Genomic DNA, 15115 nt, shown 5'->3' on the forward strand with positions numbered 1-15115 from the left:
TAGTGTAAAATAATTATATGAAATAAAAATAATCGCGTCCGCAAGTTTAAGTTAGCCCTCGATAAAATAAAATCGTTTAGGGGATGTTTTTGCGTATTTATCACATTCCCCGACAACATAACTTTGTCACAGTAAGAGCTCTAGGCGCAAATGACATCACAATGCTCTTCCTGTGACAAAGTTGTGTTGTCGAAATGTACATTTCAATAGTTTTATTCTAATTTATTGTATATTTTAGTAATTTTCTTGTATATTTCAGTAGTTTTATTGTAATATCTTGTATATTTCCCGCTTTAGAGGTAAGAGAGAGAAAGATATATAAAAAGTTATAAGAAAGAGTGAGACAGATGATACCGACTCTACTCTGGAGCCCGTGGCGCCATCTCTGTGAAAAGTGCTCAAACTGGTCGCACATCGTTATCGACAGCGAAGTAAACTACTCAAAGACTACTAGCGCCATCTCTGATGAAAGTACCGAAACTAATGTCCGATCAGTTTCAATGAACCTCCAAGAGATGGCGCTAGTAGTATAATTGTGAGCTGCTAACGATCTTCGGACATTGTAGGGTTGTTGGCAGAGAGCTATAGGGTTTCAAGTGTAAACGAAGTTGGATGAATAAAAATATATTAATTACAAATGTTACTTTCACGCAGTGTACCCCTTATAAGGGACGCATATCATTTCAGTAGGAAAATACAGGTGACATTAAGTTCAAAACAATCCTCTTCAAAGTAAGTCTATATCGTATTACATAACCTTTTTCTACTGTTCAAAGAGTGTTAAATAAGCTACTTATTAAGGTTGTTGAATTGATGTTGATAAAAGTTTCAATATCGATTCAAGTAACATTAGAGCAACGTACGAATTTAATTCTATAATATGAGATTTCCAACTTATTCGCTAACTATCAATAATTTTCTTTAAAAAAATTAAAAGGACCGAAATATAAAATTTGTTTTTAGAGTGCTCTACCGAACACCACCACGACCTCCTCGAAGAGATGTAATTATGGGCGAAATAACAGGAGGAATAATGTATTGGTGGGTTCTCTGGAATTTTTGGCACGAGTCCGATCACATTACAGTAAGTAGTACAGTCGGGTTTCTTTAAAAAAATGCAATGCATTTGTATTTTACATTTTTCTGATTTTTCTATTTTACTTGTATAGGGTCACTTCCCTTATCCACGTCCAATAGAATGGTCTGATGAATATTTGGGAATTCCACCAGACGAATAATATAAATTTTGCTTAACATACAAGTCTTTAAATCTATACATGTATTAGAGATTTTATGATGTATTTAATTGAAATATAAATCCGTGATTGTACAACAATTACATGATTTAGTACATAGATTATCCAATGTATAAGTTGTATGATAGTTTGTTAAACATATTATCCTAATAAAAATATAAATAGAATCATATCATTAGAAAATTTAATCTTTCATTCTTTATATTATCTTATTAATTTAACAATCTATTGGTGTACAAATATATACATGTACATAAATATGTACATAAATATATAGGAATCCATAAATGAAACATTTTGATAGCAACTGCTTCAATCTTGAGATATTCGTGTAACGCATTTGCATCTCTAAAATATTAAAATTCGATGTATTAACTCCCTTTTTTTCAATAATTATTAAGAATATCCATTAATAGTGCTATATGCTAGCCTGTTTACTTCAAAATTCGCGTTACATAGTTACCGTGAGTTATTAAATCGATAAAAGGATAACAGCTGTATTATAAAATTGGCAGTCGTTTCGGTGCAATTTCAGAATACGTAAAAATGTTGCAGTTATTCTAAAGAAAATCTTGATATATAAGATTATTAGTTATTTATCGTAAGAAACATTCGTTATGGACTCAGAACAAGAGCGTGGAGGAGCAGATGAAACGTACGATACGGTAAACATTACCTTAATCTAATGACTTTTGATAGCTGACATCGCGTGCGCGTATAATTTCGATCGCAAAAGAAAGCGTACCCACTGTAAAGTAAAGAACGAACACATTTATAATTGTAGATCAACAGAAGTTTTTAAATTTTTTCTATACAACAATTTCACCTAGCCATGTCCAAGGGTGGATGCTATAGAAACGAGCGGTAAACCACCTGCTTATTTTCCTCAACCCGGAGATGAACTTCCAGCACAACCGGAGAAACAAATGGACCCGATCGGTCCATGGGCAACTGGTCGCGTAACATTTACTCCTCAGGATGGTTTAACGGGGGTCAGGCCAGTTGTTGATCGATATACTGTAACTAATTCTGGGGCACCCCAATGGAGAGCCCATAATGAGAAATTTTTTAAACAATCGAATGAAAAAATTCGAGAAGCTCAGTGCGTAGATAAATGTACAATCGCGCAATCGTTTATTCGAAAAATCATCCGAAAAAATGATATTTCAGGCTTGCTGTAAGTAATGCAAAACGATGCGTTGACCGGTCGTACAAGGAAGCGGACAAGACGCAATGGGAATCGACGGAGCATTTACGAAACCGGGCAAACGAAGTGTATCGTTGGAAAACCGAATTAGAACACGTAATAAGCGATATCACTAAGGAAATAGAATTATTGGAAGCCGAGCATCGACGCGTAAAACATTCTTTGTCAGTTCTCACGATTCCAGAATCTATCGCTGGCGAATTCTTACAATTGCGATCAAGACGATTAGAGTCTGACCTTACAAGAGATGAAGTTGAAGAGGAACTTACCAAGGTTCACATCGTCTTATACTAACATCGAATGCTACATAATATAGTAAGAATTCTTTAACATCCGCATGAAATCATTGCAGGAAGTAGCTCTTTGCTCGGAAATACGTGCTTTACTTAACGAAACTCGAAAGCAAATTGAAATGCAACTAACCGAATTAAAAGCAGCAAAAGCAAGGATGGAGATGGATTGGACTGATAAAACTGACGCCTACACTATCGATTCCCAATGTATAGAACTGAAGAACGATTCTTCTCTTATATTATGGAAACCTGGAGTTACGAGATTTCCAGGAGAGTATGTGTTAAACTTAATTTGATAGATCATTTGTATTCGTTTCTTTTACTAGACAATCAACGCCTTCGAGTTACGAACACTACACTCGAGAAAGTTTGACCGATGCGGAAGCAGCTAAGCAAAGATCCGAAAATTTAAGATCAACTTTGGATTCTATATACAAAAATTCCATTAAGGATCTTCGAGATCAAGCGACCCGGGTAGATCTCGTCTTGGGTCAAAAGATTAAGCTTACGGAGGATGTTCGTCTACAATTAGAGAAGGAACTGCTCCATGTAAATTTCTATTCCTCAATTAAAGATATTGGAATAGAATAATTGATCGGAACGTAATAATCGATGTACTACGTTGTTAACATTCTTTTAGTGTTTGCAAGAACTTGCGAATACTGAAATGTCAATAGAACAGCTTCGTCATTCGACAAGAGGACTAGACTACGCAATGAAAGTAGCGCAAACGCGACTCGCAAACAGATTACAACGGCGCAATGTGGATAATTGCCGCGATACTCCTCAGTTTGCGTAAGTATACGTGCTACGTTTAACGCGAGATAAAATGAACATTGATAGAGAAATATATAATATAATTAAACAAATATTTAGACTTGTAGAAGAAGTGAAATTACTGAATGAACGTACATCGGCCGTGTTGGCGGAATTAAAACGAGCGGAAGACACGCAGGCTGGTTTGGTAAAGGCCCGTAGTGATCTGGAACACGAAATAATCGTAAAACGTAAAACGCTGTATATAGATAAAGAACGAGGACAACTTTTACGCTCATTTTATCCTACCACTATTTAAATGTTAGGAAACGTTTAAAAGAGAGTATCGCTTGATATAAACATTTCAAATATAGATAGTCTTTATACATTTTTTGGAAGTACACGATTTATTCACGAAAAAATATAAGTTTTATATAATAATATTTTTGTTTTGACATTTTATACAAAAATGAAAAATATACATAGCCTGGATACATTGGGGTTTGTTGTGTGATGTTTCATTCGTATAGGTACAGATGAATTATAACACATTTACATCTAAAATCAGCTTAAATTACAGCTATTGCTTCAAAATTAGATTATACTTACGAGACAAATGTATATGATCATAGTTCATCGTGCGGCTGTACATAATTCATTACAAATTCGTAAAGATCATCCAAATTACGGGCACCATTATATTCAGAAACTTTAAGTCCATCGCGATATAAATATAAAGTTGGGAAACCGTCTACTTCTTGTTCATTACACAATTCTTTACTTACATCAAGGGTACAATCTACTTTGACTATCTTCACATTTTCATTTGCCATGAATTTTTGCCCGAGATCCTTCCAGATTGGTGCTAAACGTTTACAGTGTCCACACCAAGGCGCGAAAAATTTAACAAACGAAATACCGTTCTCAATACCATGTTTAAAACTTTCACCTGTTAAACTGAGCACAGCATGAGTCGCGCTATCTGAACCATCAGTCTTAACATTGACTTGGTCATTTTCTTTGCCAAGCATCTTTGTTACATAAGCCTTTAGATCTTCGTGAGTACGTTGTCCAGTATATTTATCCACCTACATAATCATTTGCAAGTACAATTAAATATTGTCTTAGTAAAAGTTAAGAAATGAATAAAAATAATAGATATGCTATACTACCTTCTTTCCATCCTCAATCCAAAGCAATGTTGGATAACCTTTTATCTCAAATTGTCCACAAATACTACGATATTGAGTACAATCTACTTTCGAGATGCTAACATAATTACTGTTGCTTAAACTATTGGCTAATTCTTCCCAGGTAGGACCTAATTTTTGGCAGTGACCACACCAAGGTGCATAAAATTTTACAAAATGATAACCACTGGATACGTGCTTATCAAAAGTGTCTTCCGTTAATTCTACTAAACCATTTACAGGCTCTGGAGGTGGTGGTACTGTATCTTTGCTCTAATTAAAAAAGGGGAAAGAGATTAACTTTATATTATATCTTTTTGTTTAACTTCCAATTTTTCACAATCCAGTTATAATCTTTTGATAATTACCCCAAAGATGGTACCTAGCTGATCACTAAGGAAAGAAGTTAAAGATGGCAAGTCCCTTGAACCTCTAAACTTGGTACCTTTAACCTCACCAGCTTTAAAAAATTTGAGACTGTAACACGAAGAATCATAGAATTAATTTCTCTTCTAAATACATATATATTCATGTATTATTTATTGTCAGAAAGTATTGCTAAGTAAATATGTATATTATTCGTACGTAGGATAACCAGTAACATCGTGTTCTGTACATAAACTATTGTCTGTGGTACAATCTACTTTGGCAATTTTTATGTTATCTTCTTGGTTCGACATTTCAGCTAATTGCTCCCAAGTAGGTTCTAATCTTTGACAATGACCGCACCTACAAAAGTAAATTATTCTTAGTTGTAACATTTTCTGCATTGATACTAACATCATTCTAACAGAATTAATGATTATTCAAAATGTTCTCTATTATTTAATAATATGCATACATACCAGGGAGCGTAAAACATAATAAAATGATTGTTCTTCTGAATTTCTGTTGAAAAATTGTCTTTTGTATACTGTGTTGTATGCTCATGATCTTGTTCGCTATTTACTTGACTCAGCAGAAATACAAACAAAAAGATGTGTTTCTTTAACATGATGCAGTTCAACGAGTTTGCAGTCATATTAATTAATAATTAACGTTTTATTACTGCATCGATTATTGAAATACAAATATCCCTTTCGGATGTGGGAACGGGGATGATTTAAAAAAATTTCTGTATATCGTATATGCTTCTTGAGGTTCAGTTACAAATTCTCCCCGGAGTTGGAATTTAAAAATCTTCCACACTATATGCTCAGTATTCCTGTATTTTACTTCGGTTAAATTGAAGTAGCAAACGTCTGATTTTATTCTATTACTAAAATTCGACAAATTCTTTCACCACGCACTCCCTTCCTCGGTCCCACGCAAATGGATCGAAACCGCCGATTCCGCCCCCATATGATATCTATACACTAGCGGCAACACTTCACTATAAAATTCCTATAAACATCTCTGTGCTGTAACTTTTTCATTTCCTCGAATATGTGATTTATCGAGGGTAGTCGTTTCATTCGGTACACGATTTATCAATATTTCTTTATTTCTCGTTCAATATATGCGCGTACACCTCCGATGTGTACACTTTGGAAACCTAAAGTTTACATTGGCGATTCCATCGCGGTAGAAATCGTTAGTGCGAGTCATCGCATCTAAAGTGGGGGAAGATTCATCATTAAGTGATCCCGTATCGTGGATATCAATCTGTAAACAATGTATACAGTAGGAACAACATGAGCGGCGTTAAGAAAAGAGTTAATCACTTAGCTGTATTCAAACAACGGACGAAACATGACGATAACGCTGAGCTGTCTGAGATTGTTATTTTATCTGCGAGAAAAACCGGCAGTTTAAACCTTTCCTCGAGGGGGCTGTACACGGGTATTCGCATTATTTAAGAATGAAATAAATGTTTTAGACATCGTTCAGATGCTTGACACACCGATGCTACGTTCGCAAATGGGCTAATGTGCATGTTTCTGTTCTCATATGTATTAAATTATAGTTTTCATACATTATTTTCCTCGTTTACGCATGTCATTCTTCAAAGTACATAATATATATATAATGAAATTTTTACATAGGTACAATATTGTTCCATAATAACTGCGTCACATCAACGATCAATAAATTTGTATACATATATATCAGCTTAAAGCTTTTCAGTTGTATTTCATTTATCGATCTCATTGATTGTTGAAAAATGAAGATTCTTTATTATGTTTTTCGTTTGTTTATAAAGTAAAGCGTGTACCGGTCATTAAATATATTTAATTACTGCATAAATATGATACATACTACATTTCCAATTCAGAGTTATAATCGTGAAATTATTTTTTTTTTTATTACTTTAATTCATAGATAGCTTTGCATGCGTTAGACTATGAATAATGCAATAGAGCAAGCAATATTTGTGGTATCATACAAGATCGTAGGTGCACCATGGTAAGTCATCCGCTATCATTGTTTTTCTTATCTAACGATAAGTTTATAATTATCTACTAGTTACCGTACGGCGTGACTAATAAAATCTATTATAGTACCTAATAGAGTATGGTGTATAAATGAATTAACCGAGGATGAGATAAGGAATTTACATTTCGAACTTGATTATACACATGAGAATGAGAGGTGGTGGGAACAAGAATCGCTTAAGACATTGGACTTGAGTTGTAATAATTTAACGACAATTGATCCAAGGATAGAATGTTTGACAGAGTTAAATGCATTATATGTAAGCATACTATATATATTTGTTTGTACTGAACAATAGTATATAGTCTAAAAAAATACATAATGGAATTCTCTACTTTCCAGTTGCAAAGTAATATATTACATATATTGCCTGGTGAGATAGGAAATTTAAAACGGCTGAAAATACTAAACTTATCAAATAATAAGATAGAAAAGTTGCCTTATGAATTCTATAGGCTGGGTGAATTACAAGAATTAAATTTGAAAAGTAATAATATAAATGAACTTGATCCAGCAATCGGTGATTTTATAATGTTAACTCATTTGGTAAAACATTACTAAATTACTTATATATTTTTTAAGATATTTTCGCATACATTTAATCCTCTGAAATGTTGTATATATTCAGGACTTATCGTACAACAACTTAATTGAATTACCAATTGGGATGGGCTATTTGGTACGTTTGATTACTTTGGATTTAAGCCACAACATGCTAAAAGAATTGCCGCCCGACTTAACTAATATGAGAGGTACGATGTACAGTACATATTCAACATAAAAATTTAATAAAAATTACATGTATTTTTTCAAAATAGCATTGCAAAAATTAGACGCAAGTTATAACCAGTTGGAAATATTGCCACCTTTGGGCGAATTAAGGAAGATAGAAAAAGTGATGCTGCAAATAAACAAACTAGTGTCATTTCCTGATATGTCTGGCTGTAGGCTATTGAAAGTGTTACACTTGGCTGATAATAATATTACTGTACGTATCATTTGTACGTTGTACATGTGCTGATTTTAGCATAATACATATAGTAATTGTTTATGGAAAGAAATAATTCATGTGGAGAAATTTTTTATTGTACATCTATATACATCTAAAGATTATGCATTTTTTTTTTATTTTTACATAAAAATGTAATACAAAAATCATAATAGATTTTTAATTTTTATTTTGCATAATTTATAGGAAATTGATATGTCTTGTTTAGAAGGTGTAGGACAATTAAAAACATTGACATTAGGAAATAATCAAATTGAATCAATACCAGAAGAAATAATAAAACTGGTGTATCTAGAAATTTTTGATTTATCACACAACAAAATAACTCTGTATGTTGCATTGCATTTATTACCATTTCATTTAAAAGAAACAGTTTCGAAATAGTATTTTTTGTTTTATAGAATACCAAGTTGCATTGGGATACTGCCTAATCTAAAACAATTTGTAATCGATGGAAATGACGTAAAAAATGTTCGAGCCGACATAATACGATGCGGAACACCTCGAATTTTAAATCATATACGACAGGGTATGAAGAGTACAAATTTAGATGCGAAAGAACACGTGGTATTGGATGTTAGTGCAAACACTTATCCAGACAGGTATGCGCTAACATTCTATTAAATTAAAATTTACTAATTCCTAGTAATTACTTGCAACTAATCAACACTATCGCAGATACGCAATGCAGAGTACAAAATTGCTCAGTTTGGCTGGGCAAAATCTTATCGAATTACCAAGAGAAGTTTTAGAAAATGCACGTAAAGCTGATGTTGGTACAGTGGATTTAAGTAGAAACAAACTATCCACCTTGCCTGACGAATTATGTATAATTGCAAATGTGGCCAATTTGAAATTGACATCTAATCAATTAACGTGTATACCAGAATGGATTGGTGAGAAATACAAGTATTTGCAAGCTTTGGATTTGAGCAAAAATCTCTTACAAGCACTTCCTTCCAGCTTTGGCTTGCTTAAGTATTTGAAAGAACTTGACATTTCATTCAACAGGTATTATTTGCACACTGTATAAAAGATTATTAGTAGAGTATCGAGTATGTCTATTTAAATTGTACTGTGATGATTTTTATTTCTATAATATGCATCTGTATATTATGTAGGTTCGAAGAGCTTCCAGAATCTGTTTATGATGTTGCTTCCCTCGAGATATTAATAGCGAATAACAATCTGATCTGTAACATCGATGCAACATCTTTGCAAAAACTACAGAAACTCGCAGTATTAAATCTTGCTAATAATAATATCGGACACGTGCCACCGGAACTTGGCAATTTAAAGAACCTAAGGTGGGTAAAGTAGTTGCAAACAACTTAGTTATTATGCATATTTGCTCGACATATGTTACAACGTTAAATTCTTGCAGGAATCTATTGTTGTCTGGAAATTGTTTTAAGCAACCGAGACAAGCAATTTTGGCTAAATCTACAGAAGAAATTCTTGCATATCTTAGAAACAGAATACCTCATTGAAAGTAACAAATTGTTGAAATATATATTTAAAGAACTGTTTAAAGCATCAGAAAACAACTAAGTATATGTGTCAACTGAAATATATATGCCAATTATGTGATGTTATTGTAATACAACCACAGAGAAAGGGGGAGAGAGAGAGTACGTTCGTAAATAAATAATTTAATATAAATTAAAAACCGTGTGTTATTAAATGCAATATATGCACATAAAGTTATATATTTATCACTGATCGTATATACGTTACTTACCACCACGGTAGGACCATCGTGCCGATCGTTCCGTGGCACCATCTCTCCAAAAAGTGCTCAAACTGGTCCCACATCGTTACCGACGCTAAAGTACACTACTTTGGACTAGTATCGCCATCTCTCCAAAAAGTGCTCAAACTGGTCGCACATAATTATCGACAGCGAAGTGAACTACTCAAGAACTACTAGCGCAATCTCTGGGGCAATTAGTGAAACTAATGCCCGACCGGTTTGAGCACTTTTCACAGAGATCGCACCACCATCTCAGTCAGTAGTTATTTAAATATGAATATTGATAGAAGCAAATAAAATTAGCCACTAATAAGTACAGAAAGAGTTGTAAATAAGGAGCCTGTAAGGATACTTTGTAAAATTTGTTTATTAACGATAACGAATCCCATAAGATAAGTAGTGTATCTATACATCACATCGCTATCTATCCTATGTCTACGTAGAATTGAACATTTTCTATCTATAATACTTATTATTTCGAACGGAAGGTGTATCGGCGTTTTTCAGACAACCTGCTTTATCCTTTGCGGTTCTCGTCTATCACGAGGACTGTTCTGATAATTGGCGGAATGTGCGGTTCCTTCGGAACAGGAGCTTTTCAATTTTGGCTTCTGCTTGGCCTTTGCGCTCGACGTTCGACGGATAACGCTCTCGATGTACCTTTGATCTTTCTCATTTATATCAGCAGGCGTATTATTCCTTTGACAGCCCTCTTGGCCCCTGTAATTGCAAATTAAACGAAACCGCGTTCATTTCGCGCCCGTTTGAGACATAAGATCTTTAATTCGATACAACATCGTATCAGACGATATTGCTTCGTAGACTGTCGCCGATGAAATTTCTTTTCTCCTTTTGATAAAAGTCTTTACTTTAACTGCGAAGCTTGATAACTTTTTCTCCAGCTGTTCGCCAGCTTAAGGACGCGTCGATCGACGAGGGTATCGTCGAGGCGCGGAAAGTTTTGAATCTATTTGAAAGCGAATCGAGAGGCAGCGTCGAGACGGTGGATTTTTCGGCGCGTTTAACAGGGATCCTCGGCTGCAGGGGAGCGACGAAGGGAGGAAAAGGGAAGTCCCCGGGTGTTTAGCACGGAGGCAGAAGCTCGCATCTCGTTACGCGAAATTCGAAATGGTATTCCCCTAGGCACATTACGGCGGGCATTTCGCTAATGAAACGACTAAAATGCGGGGAGTGTAACTCGCTCTAAAGAGATAGGGGCTGCGAAGCCATACTTCAGCTAAAAGTAAGAACTTTTACGTGGCGCGATCCTAAAGATTTTCGCGCCCTTTCCTTACTCGTGCTCTGTCTTATCGTCTTTCCGGCGACCACCTCCGTTCATTTATCTCCCTTCTCTCTCTCTCGATATTTTTCTTTTCGTTTCGAAACAACGATCTCGAGATGAGGATTACCTTTGATAGTTGTTGTACAGCTTCAGGATCATCTTGTTCAAGCACGCGTTGTCCTTCTGAAGCGCTTTCAGCTCCGATTCTTTCTCCTGACGGCGAATCAGACGCGATTAACGTGTCGCAGTTATTACTTCGTTTAATTTTAATTAAGTGGATAGTAAAATATCGAATAATCGCGGTACCGTTAACGCGTTCGTCATGGTTTTAAGTTCCTCGTAGCGCGTCTCAGAAAGATGACGGGCCGTGATTGTCTCCGTGGTGAGTCTCGTCAATTGTTGCCTGTAATTTTGCTCCCGTTCCATCGCCTTGTCCCATGCTTCCTCTCGAGCGATAATGGTATCTCGAAGGGTCTGCATGTCTTTCTCCAATACCTCTAATTCCGATCTACGGAAATCGTATCGATCCCATGCTATTCCATCATTGTTGCAAGCATCGTTTAATATGAAGAAAAGAAGAAGAAAATGGAAATCTATTTACTTGGTAATAGTGACGGTGGGTGGTTGCTTCTCGCAGCTTTCCAATTTCCTCTGACAACCCATGCACACCGCCCAGACTTGTACCCCGCGATCCGCTTTAGATGCGATGTTTGTCGTTGACGTCCCATTCGTTTCCATCATCGACGTATTCCTCCTCTGAAATATCAGAGCGAAGTGTAATTTCCAGAAGAGGCTAACCACGCGCAAAACGCTCGTACCCCGGCCTGTTCCGTTTCCTCTCTCATCTCGTCGATCTTCAATTTCTCCAAGTCGAGTTCCTCCCGCAACGACGCGAGCCTCTTCTCCAGCCGTTTGATCTCGTTCCGCTCCTCTTTCAGTCTTGTACAGAAACGCCGCGTTAGAGAAGAGGACGCGTTCGACGCGATGGGAACAATGGCGAATGATCGATAGCGACGAAGCCAACGGAAAACGCGTAGAGATCGTTAAAGAACGCGGAAACATCGCTCGAGATAAAATGGTAATCGAAAAGAGTGACTCGTCGGCTTTTTCGTGAGGCAGATACCCGACTCTGCGCTGGGATTGAAAGAGCACGAAGCGTAGTTCGAAAGCTTCCATCGTTAACGAGATTGTTCGACGTTCTTTTTCCATTCAAAGAGTTTTCTACCAAAAGGTCGGCTAGTATCGTTTTCACAAAAATCAATCAGATAAGGTTAATGAGCTTGATTGGAGTTTAACTAAATGATTATAAAATTCCCTTTAAAGGGTTTCTAAGGCGGGCTCGAGCGGCGGGTAAAAAAAATAAAATAGGGAGAACGCCGGCAATTCATCGAAGTAGGAAGCTTCGTATTCCGAAGGAAGATGATTAGCGGCACTGATGATGCAAGCGACGGTGAAAACCACAAAAGGCACGATTTTTGTTCTCCATTGTACGCGCGTTTGATACTCACTGAGACGCGAGGGCTTTGTTCTCGGTTATAAGATTCTGATTCCGCGTTTGCATTACGATATTGCTGTCTTCCAGGAACTTCATTTTGGTTCGCATTTTATCCAGGGTGATCGCGTCCCTTTCATTGACACGTTTCGCTGTCTCTTGTTTGTACGCCAGCGTCATCCTCTCGTTTTCCATTCGAGTGTCTCTGTACAATGGGTCGCCCAGCACTAAAATTTTCATTGAAATAAGTTAAGAGTTCCTCGTACTCGTCGATTTCCACGAACGTGTGGATGATTTTGCGATACTCGATCGAGGAATGAATGGTTCGAGGTTAACTGCAATTGAAATTTCCCTCGCGTTCTTTCCTTTTATACGATCCAATTTGAACCTACCCCGAATTCTCGGCTATAATAACCACATATTGTACAGACGTGTGCACCCCTTTATGAGAAAGGATTAATATCAGGATGTACGAAAGATATTCACGGGAAGTGGGACATTGGAGTGCAAATCGACGGCGGGCTACCACCTCCCTCCTAGGTCGACGTCGAGTTCGAGTTTTCGTGGTCCCATGCGAATCATCCCCCTTTTAACAGACGCGTAAACGCGTCTGCACACAGTACTATACGTACTATCATACGTATACCATTGTAAGGCAAAACGTGATCCGCAAGATAAAGTCCGCAGAATTACAATAATATAACGTTATATTTTACCTGTCGCGGGCGTTTCAGCGTTGCCTCCTTGGAATTCCAGCGTTCTCCATCCCGCGCAGTAGCCTGCGAGTTAAGATGCGCGGAAATGGCGCAATTAGTAGGTTGTAATATGGTAAATAAGGCGGCTCGTACCAGTCCTGTAAGACTCAGGAAGCGTGACGCTCGGCGCCAGACCGTAGGTGGAAGCTGCATAGCGGTTGTATTGGTTGTCGTAATAGGTTCTTTCTTTCGGACTGGTCGTCTGTTGATAGTGAACGCAGGACATCGCGGTGGCGAGATTTCGAGAAGAACTCCCTGGACGCTCGTTCGGCTTCTACCGTTCTCAATATCGCTGGAATCGCGTTTTCGAAGGACAGCTGAAACGGATCGTCGGGTCCACCGCGACCTGGATCGCGAGGCGTTCTCCTTGTCCCTTGATCCTTCGCATAATACCGCGAGCGACGTGTTGAAAATAGAACGGGAAGATTTAGCGAGCAGGCAGACGTCAGTTTTATTACCCTGAATTTTTCTCTGACCACATCGAGCGATCGAGACGGTCATTTGTTTAATTTCGATATAAAACATCTTCTTTTAATCCTTAACAGCTCGTTACCTCACTCACGGGAATAATCAAGAGGGAGGAAAACACGTAAGAATGCGAGAGAAACTTGTCAAAGACGAATTGCGTCGAAGCGAAGACCGGTCGCGTCGCGATTGAGTTTAATTCGAAATTAGAGGCCTCGAGCGATGTTTGCCAAAGCTCGTGAATTCCTCCTGTCGCAGATCCTCCCCACTCGGATTCATCACGGCGCCACAGAATTTTACAGCTTGTACCACGGTAGGCCGTAAAAGAGAACGCAGGGACGCGGAGATATTTGATTTCGGTAGCAGGGGTACGCCCTCTCCCTCGATTTGCCCGTCTGCGTGGCCAGCCCTCGTAAATTCTTTACGAGCTCGTGTACACGGACGAAATGATATAAAGTGGTTGAAGACGAAACGGACAGAGAGACGCTCGTGCCTTTCGTCGCGAATCAACACGCGTCGGTGGTGAGTTAATTGCCATCCGTGCAGAGGGAATCGTCCCGTCCCTTGCCAACGATTAACACGGTAATTAAATCATTCCGGGAAACCAAAGGTGAGAGGTGAACTCGTGTGAACTGAAAAAACCGATCGATCACGGCGAGATTTATTTTGCGGACCATTACGAGGACTTGAAAAGGTTCGCGGAGCCGATAGGGGATGATTTGTTGGAGGGAGCATTGGCGAGGTACCACGCGAACGTTCTAGGATATCATGGACGAGTTTATTCGATAAGTATGTACAAATTCTTCGCCAGTGAAAATATGAGCGTCGTAATAAAACGTGGTGTTCTGGTGGCGTAGCCGATACATGTTACACCCCTGTCTCTCTTCGTCCATTTCACGTTCAAGGACACTTTCATTTCTTCACATTTTTTAGATAAATTCATAGACCCTCTCACTCTTCACTTTCCACCTTTTCGTTCTCTTCGGTATCCTCTTCATTTTCCGCGAGAAACACGCCGCGAGTAATTCTCAGTTCATCTTTCGAAACGACTAGACATCACGACCTGCATTGTATATGGACATTGTAAAAATAAACTATTTATTCGTTACGTATACAATCAACTATCCACATCAGTTTAACCCGCCGTAGGACGTTAAGTTGTTCGTAGCCGTGTCGTCTGAGTGCTCGTATCCTTTATTCGATTAACGAAATATTCGCTCGGTGTATGCTCTAACGATCGGG

At 37.6% G+C, this 15115-nt stretch overlaps 5 protein-coding genes across 8 annotated transcripts; 3 read left to right on the top strand and 2 right to left on the bottom strand.

The window, feature by feature from the left end:
- Positions 1–553: 553 nt before the first annotated feature.
- Positions 554–1416, top strand: Ndufb2 (NADH dehydrogenase (ubiquinone) 1 beta subcomplex, 2, 8kDa). Its single transcript, XM_076898111.1, has 3 exons — positions 554–732; positions 964–1084; positions 1170–1416. The coding sequence occupies exons 1-3, from the start codon at positions 638–640 to the stop codon at positions 1236–1238; spliced, it is 285 nt and encodes a 94-aa protein (XP_076754226.1). The 5' UTR covers positions 554–637; the 3' UTR covers positions 1239–1416.
- A 327-nt stretch (positions 1417–1743) lies between these two features.
- On the top strand, positions 1744–3870 carry Tektin-a (Tektin A). The gene is made up of 7 exons (XM_076897815.1): positions 1744–1921; positions 2087–2358; positions 2427–2736; positions 2816–3030; positions 3083–3305; positions 3397–3551; positions 3633–3870. Exons 1-7 carry the CDS (start codon positions 1874–1876, stop codon positions 3829–3831), a joined length of 1422 nt encoding a protein of 473 aa, XP_076753930.1. The 5' UTR covers positions 1744–1873; the 3' UTR covers positions 3832–3870.
- A 19-nt stretch (positions 3871–3889) lies between these two features.
- Positions 3890–6049, bottom strand: Prtp (thioredoxin domain-containing protein pretaporter). The gene is made up of 5 exons (XM_076897816.1): positions 5548–6049; positions 5288–5431; positions 5071–5179; positions 4685–4975; positions 3890–4600 (listed from the first exon to the last, which is right to left on the bottom strand). Exons 1-5 carry the CDS (start codon positions 5721–5723, stop codon positions 4139–4141), a joined length of 1182 nt encoding a protein of 393 aa, XP_076753931.1. The 5' UTR covers positions 5724–6049; the 3' UTR covers positions 3890–4138.
- A 176-nt stretch (positions 6050–6225) lies between these two features.
- Positions 6226–9748, top strand: LOC143425304 (leucine-rich repeat-containing protein 40). 4 transcript variants are annotated; one of them, XM_076898000.1, is made up of 10 exons: positions 6226–6523; positions 7183–7376; positions 7460–7663; positions 7746–7869; positions 7936–8105; positions 8313–8455; positions 8528–8728; positions 8805–9137; positions 9248–9433; positions 9511–9748. In XM_076898000.1, the coding sequence occupies exons 1-10, from the start codon at positions 6376–6378 to the stop codon at positions 9614–9616; spliced, it is 1809 nt and encodes a 602-aa protein (XP_076754115.1). In that variant the 5' UTR covers positions 6226–6375; the 3' UTR covers positions 9617–9748. The 4 variants fall into 4 exon arrangements, with proteins under 4 accessions (XP_076754115.1, XP_076754119.1, XP_076754116.1 ...); XM_076898004.1 differs by lacking the exon at positions 8805–9137; XM_076898001.1 differs by lacking the exon at positions 7936–8105 and having other exon boundaries at positions 7746–7796.
- Positions 9749–10335: 587 nt separating this feature from the next.
- On the bottom strand, positions 10336–12848 carry LOC143425418 (uncharacterized). The gene is given in 7 exon segments (XM_076898163.1): positions 10336–10415; positions 10418–10599; positions 11289–11374; positions 11468–11669; positions 11763–11917; positions 11980–12100; positions 12670–12848. Coding segments are annotated over 7 exon segments (1005 nt in total).
- Between the last annotated feature and the right edge of the window lie 2267 nt (positions 12849–15115).

This window comes from Xylocopa sonorina, chromosome 7 (assembly GCF_050948175.1).
Source record: "Xylocopa sonorina isolate GNS202 chromosome 7, iyXylSono1_principal, whole genome shotgun sequence".
NCBI classification, from domain to species: Eukaryota; Metazoa; Arthropoda; class Insecta; order Hymenoptera; family Apidae; genus Xylocopa; species Xylocopa sonorina.

Bases quoted from the DNA above. Each gene is read 5' to 3' on its own strand.
- Ndufb2 (XM_076898111.1), top strand. From the start codon at position 638: ATGTTACTTTCACGCAGTGTACCCCTTATAAGGGACGCATATCATTTC. The intron at 733-963 runs GTAAGTCTATAT...ATTTGTTTTTAG, and splicing joins TCAAAACAATCCTCTTCAAA to AGTGCTCTACCGAACACCAC. The intron at 1,085-1,169 runs GTAAGTAGTACA...TTACTTGTATAG, and splicing joins ACGAGTCCGATCACATTACA to GGTCACTTCCCTTATCCACG.
- Tektin-a (XM_076897815.1), top strand. From the start codon at position 1,874: ATGGACTCAGAACAAGAGCGTGGAGGAGCAGATGAAACGTACGATACG. The intron at 1,922-2,086 runs GTAAACATTACC...AATTTCACCTAG, and splicing joins CAGATGAAACGTACGATACG to CCATGTCCAAGGGTGGATGC. The intron at 2,359-2,426 runs GTGCGTAGATAA...ATGATATTTCAG, and splicing joins GAAAAAATTCGAGAAGCTCA to GCTTGCTGTAAGTAATGCAA.
- Prtp (XM_076897816.1), bottom strand. From the start codon at position 5,723: ATGACTGCAAACTCGTTGAACTGCATCATGTTAAAGAAACACATCTTT. The intron at 5,180-5,287 runs GTACGAATAATA...TTCGTGTTACAG, and splicing joins GATGTTACTGGTTATCCTAC to TCTCAAATTTTTTAAAGCTG. The intron at 4,976-5,070 runs GTAATTATCAAA...TTTTTTAATTAG, and splicing joins AGCTAGGTACCATCTTTGGG to AGCAAAGATACAGTACCACC.
- LOC143425304 (XM_076898000.1), top strand. From the start codon at position 6,376: ATGAGCGGCGTTAAGAAAAGAGTTAATCACTTAGCTGTATTCAAACAA. The intron at 6,524-7,182 runs GTATTCGCATTA...AATCTATTATAG, and splicing joins CTCGAGGGGGCTGTACACGG to TACCTAATAGAGTATGGTGT. The intron at 9,138-9,247 runs GTATTATTTGCA...TATATTATGTAG, and splicing joins CTTGACATTTCATTCAACAG to GTTCGAAGAGCTTCCAGAAT.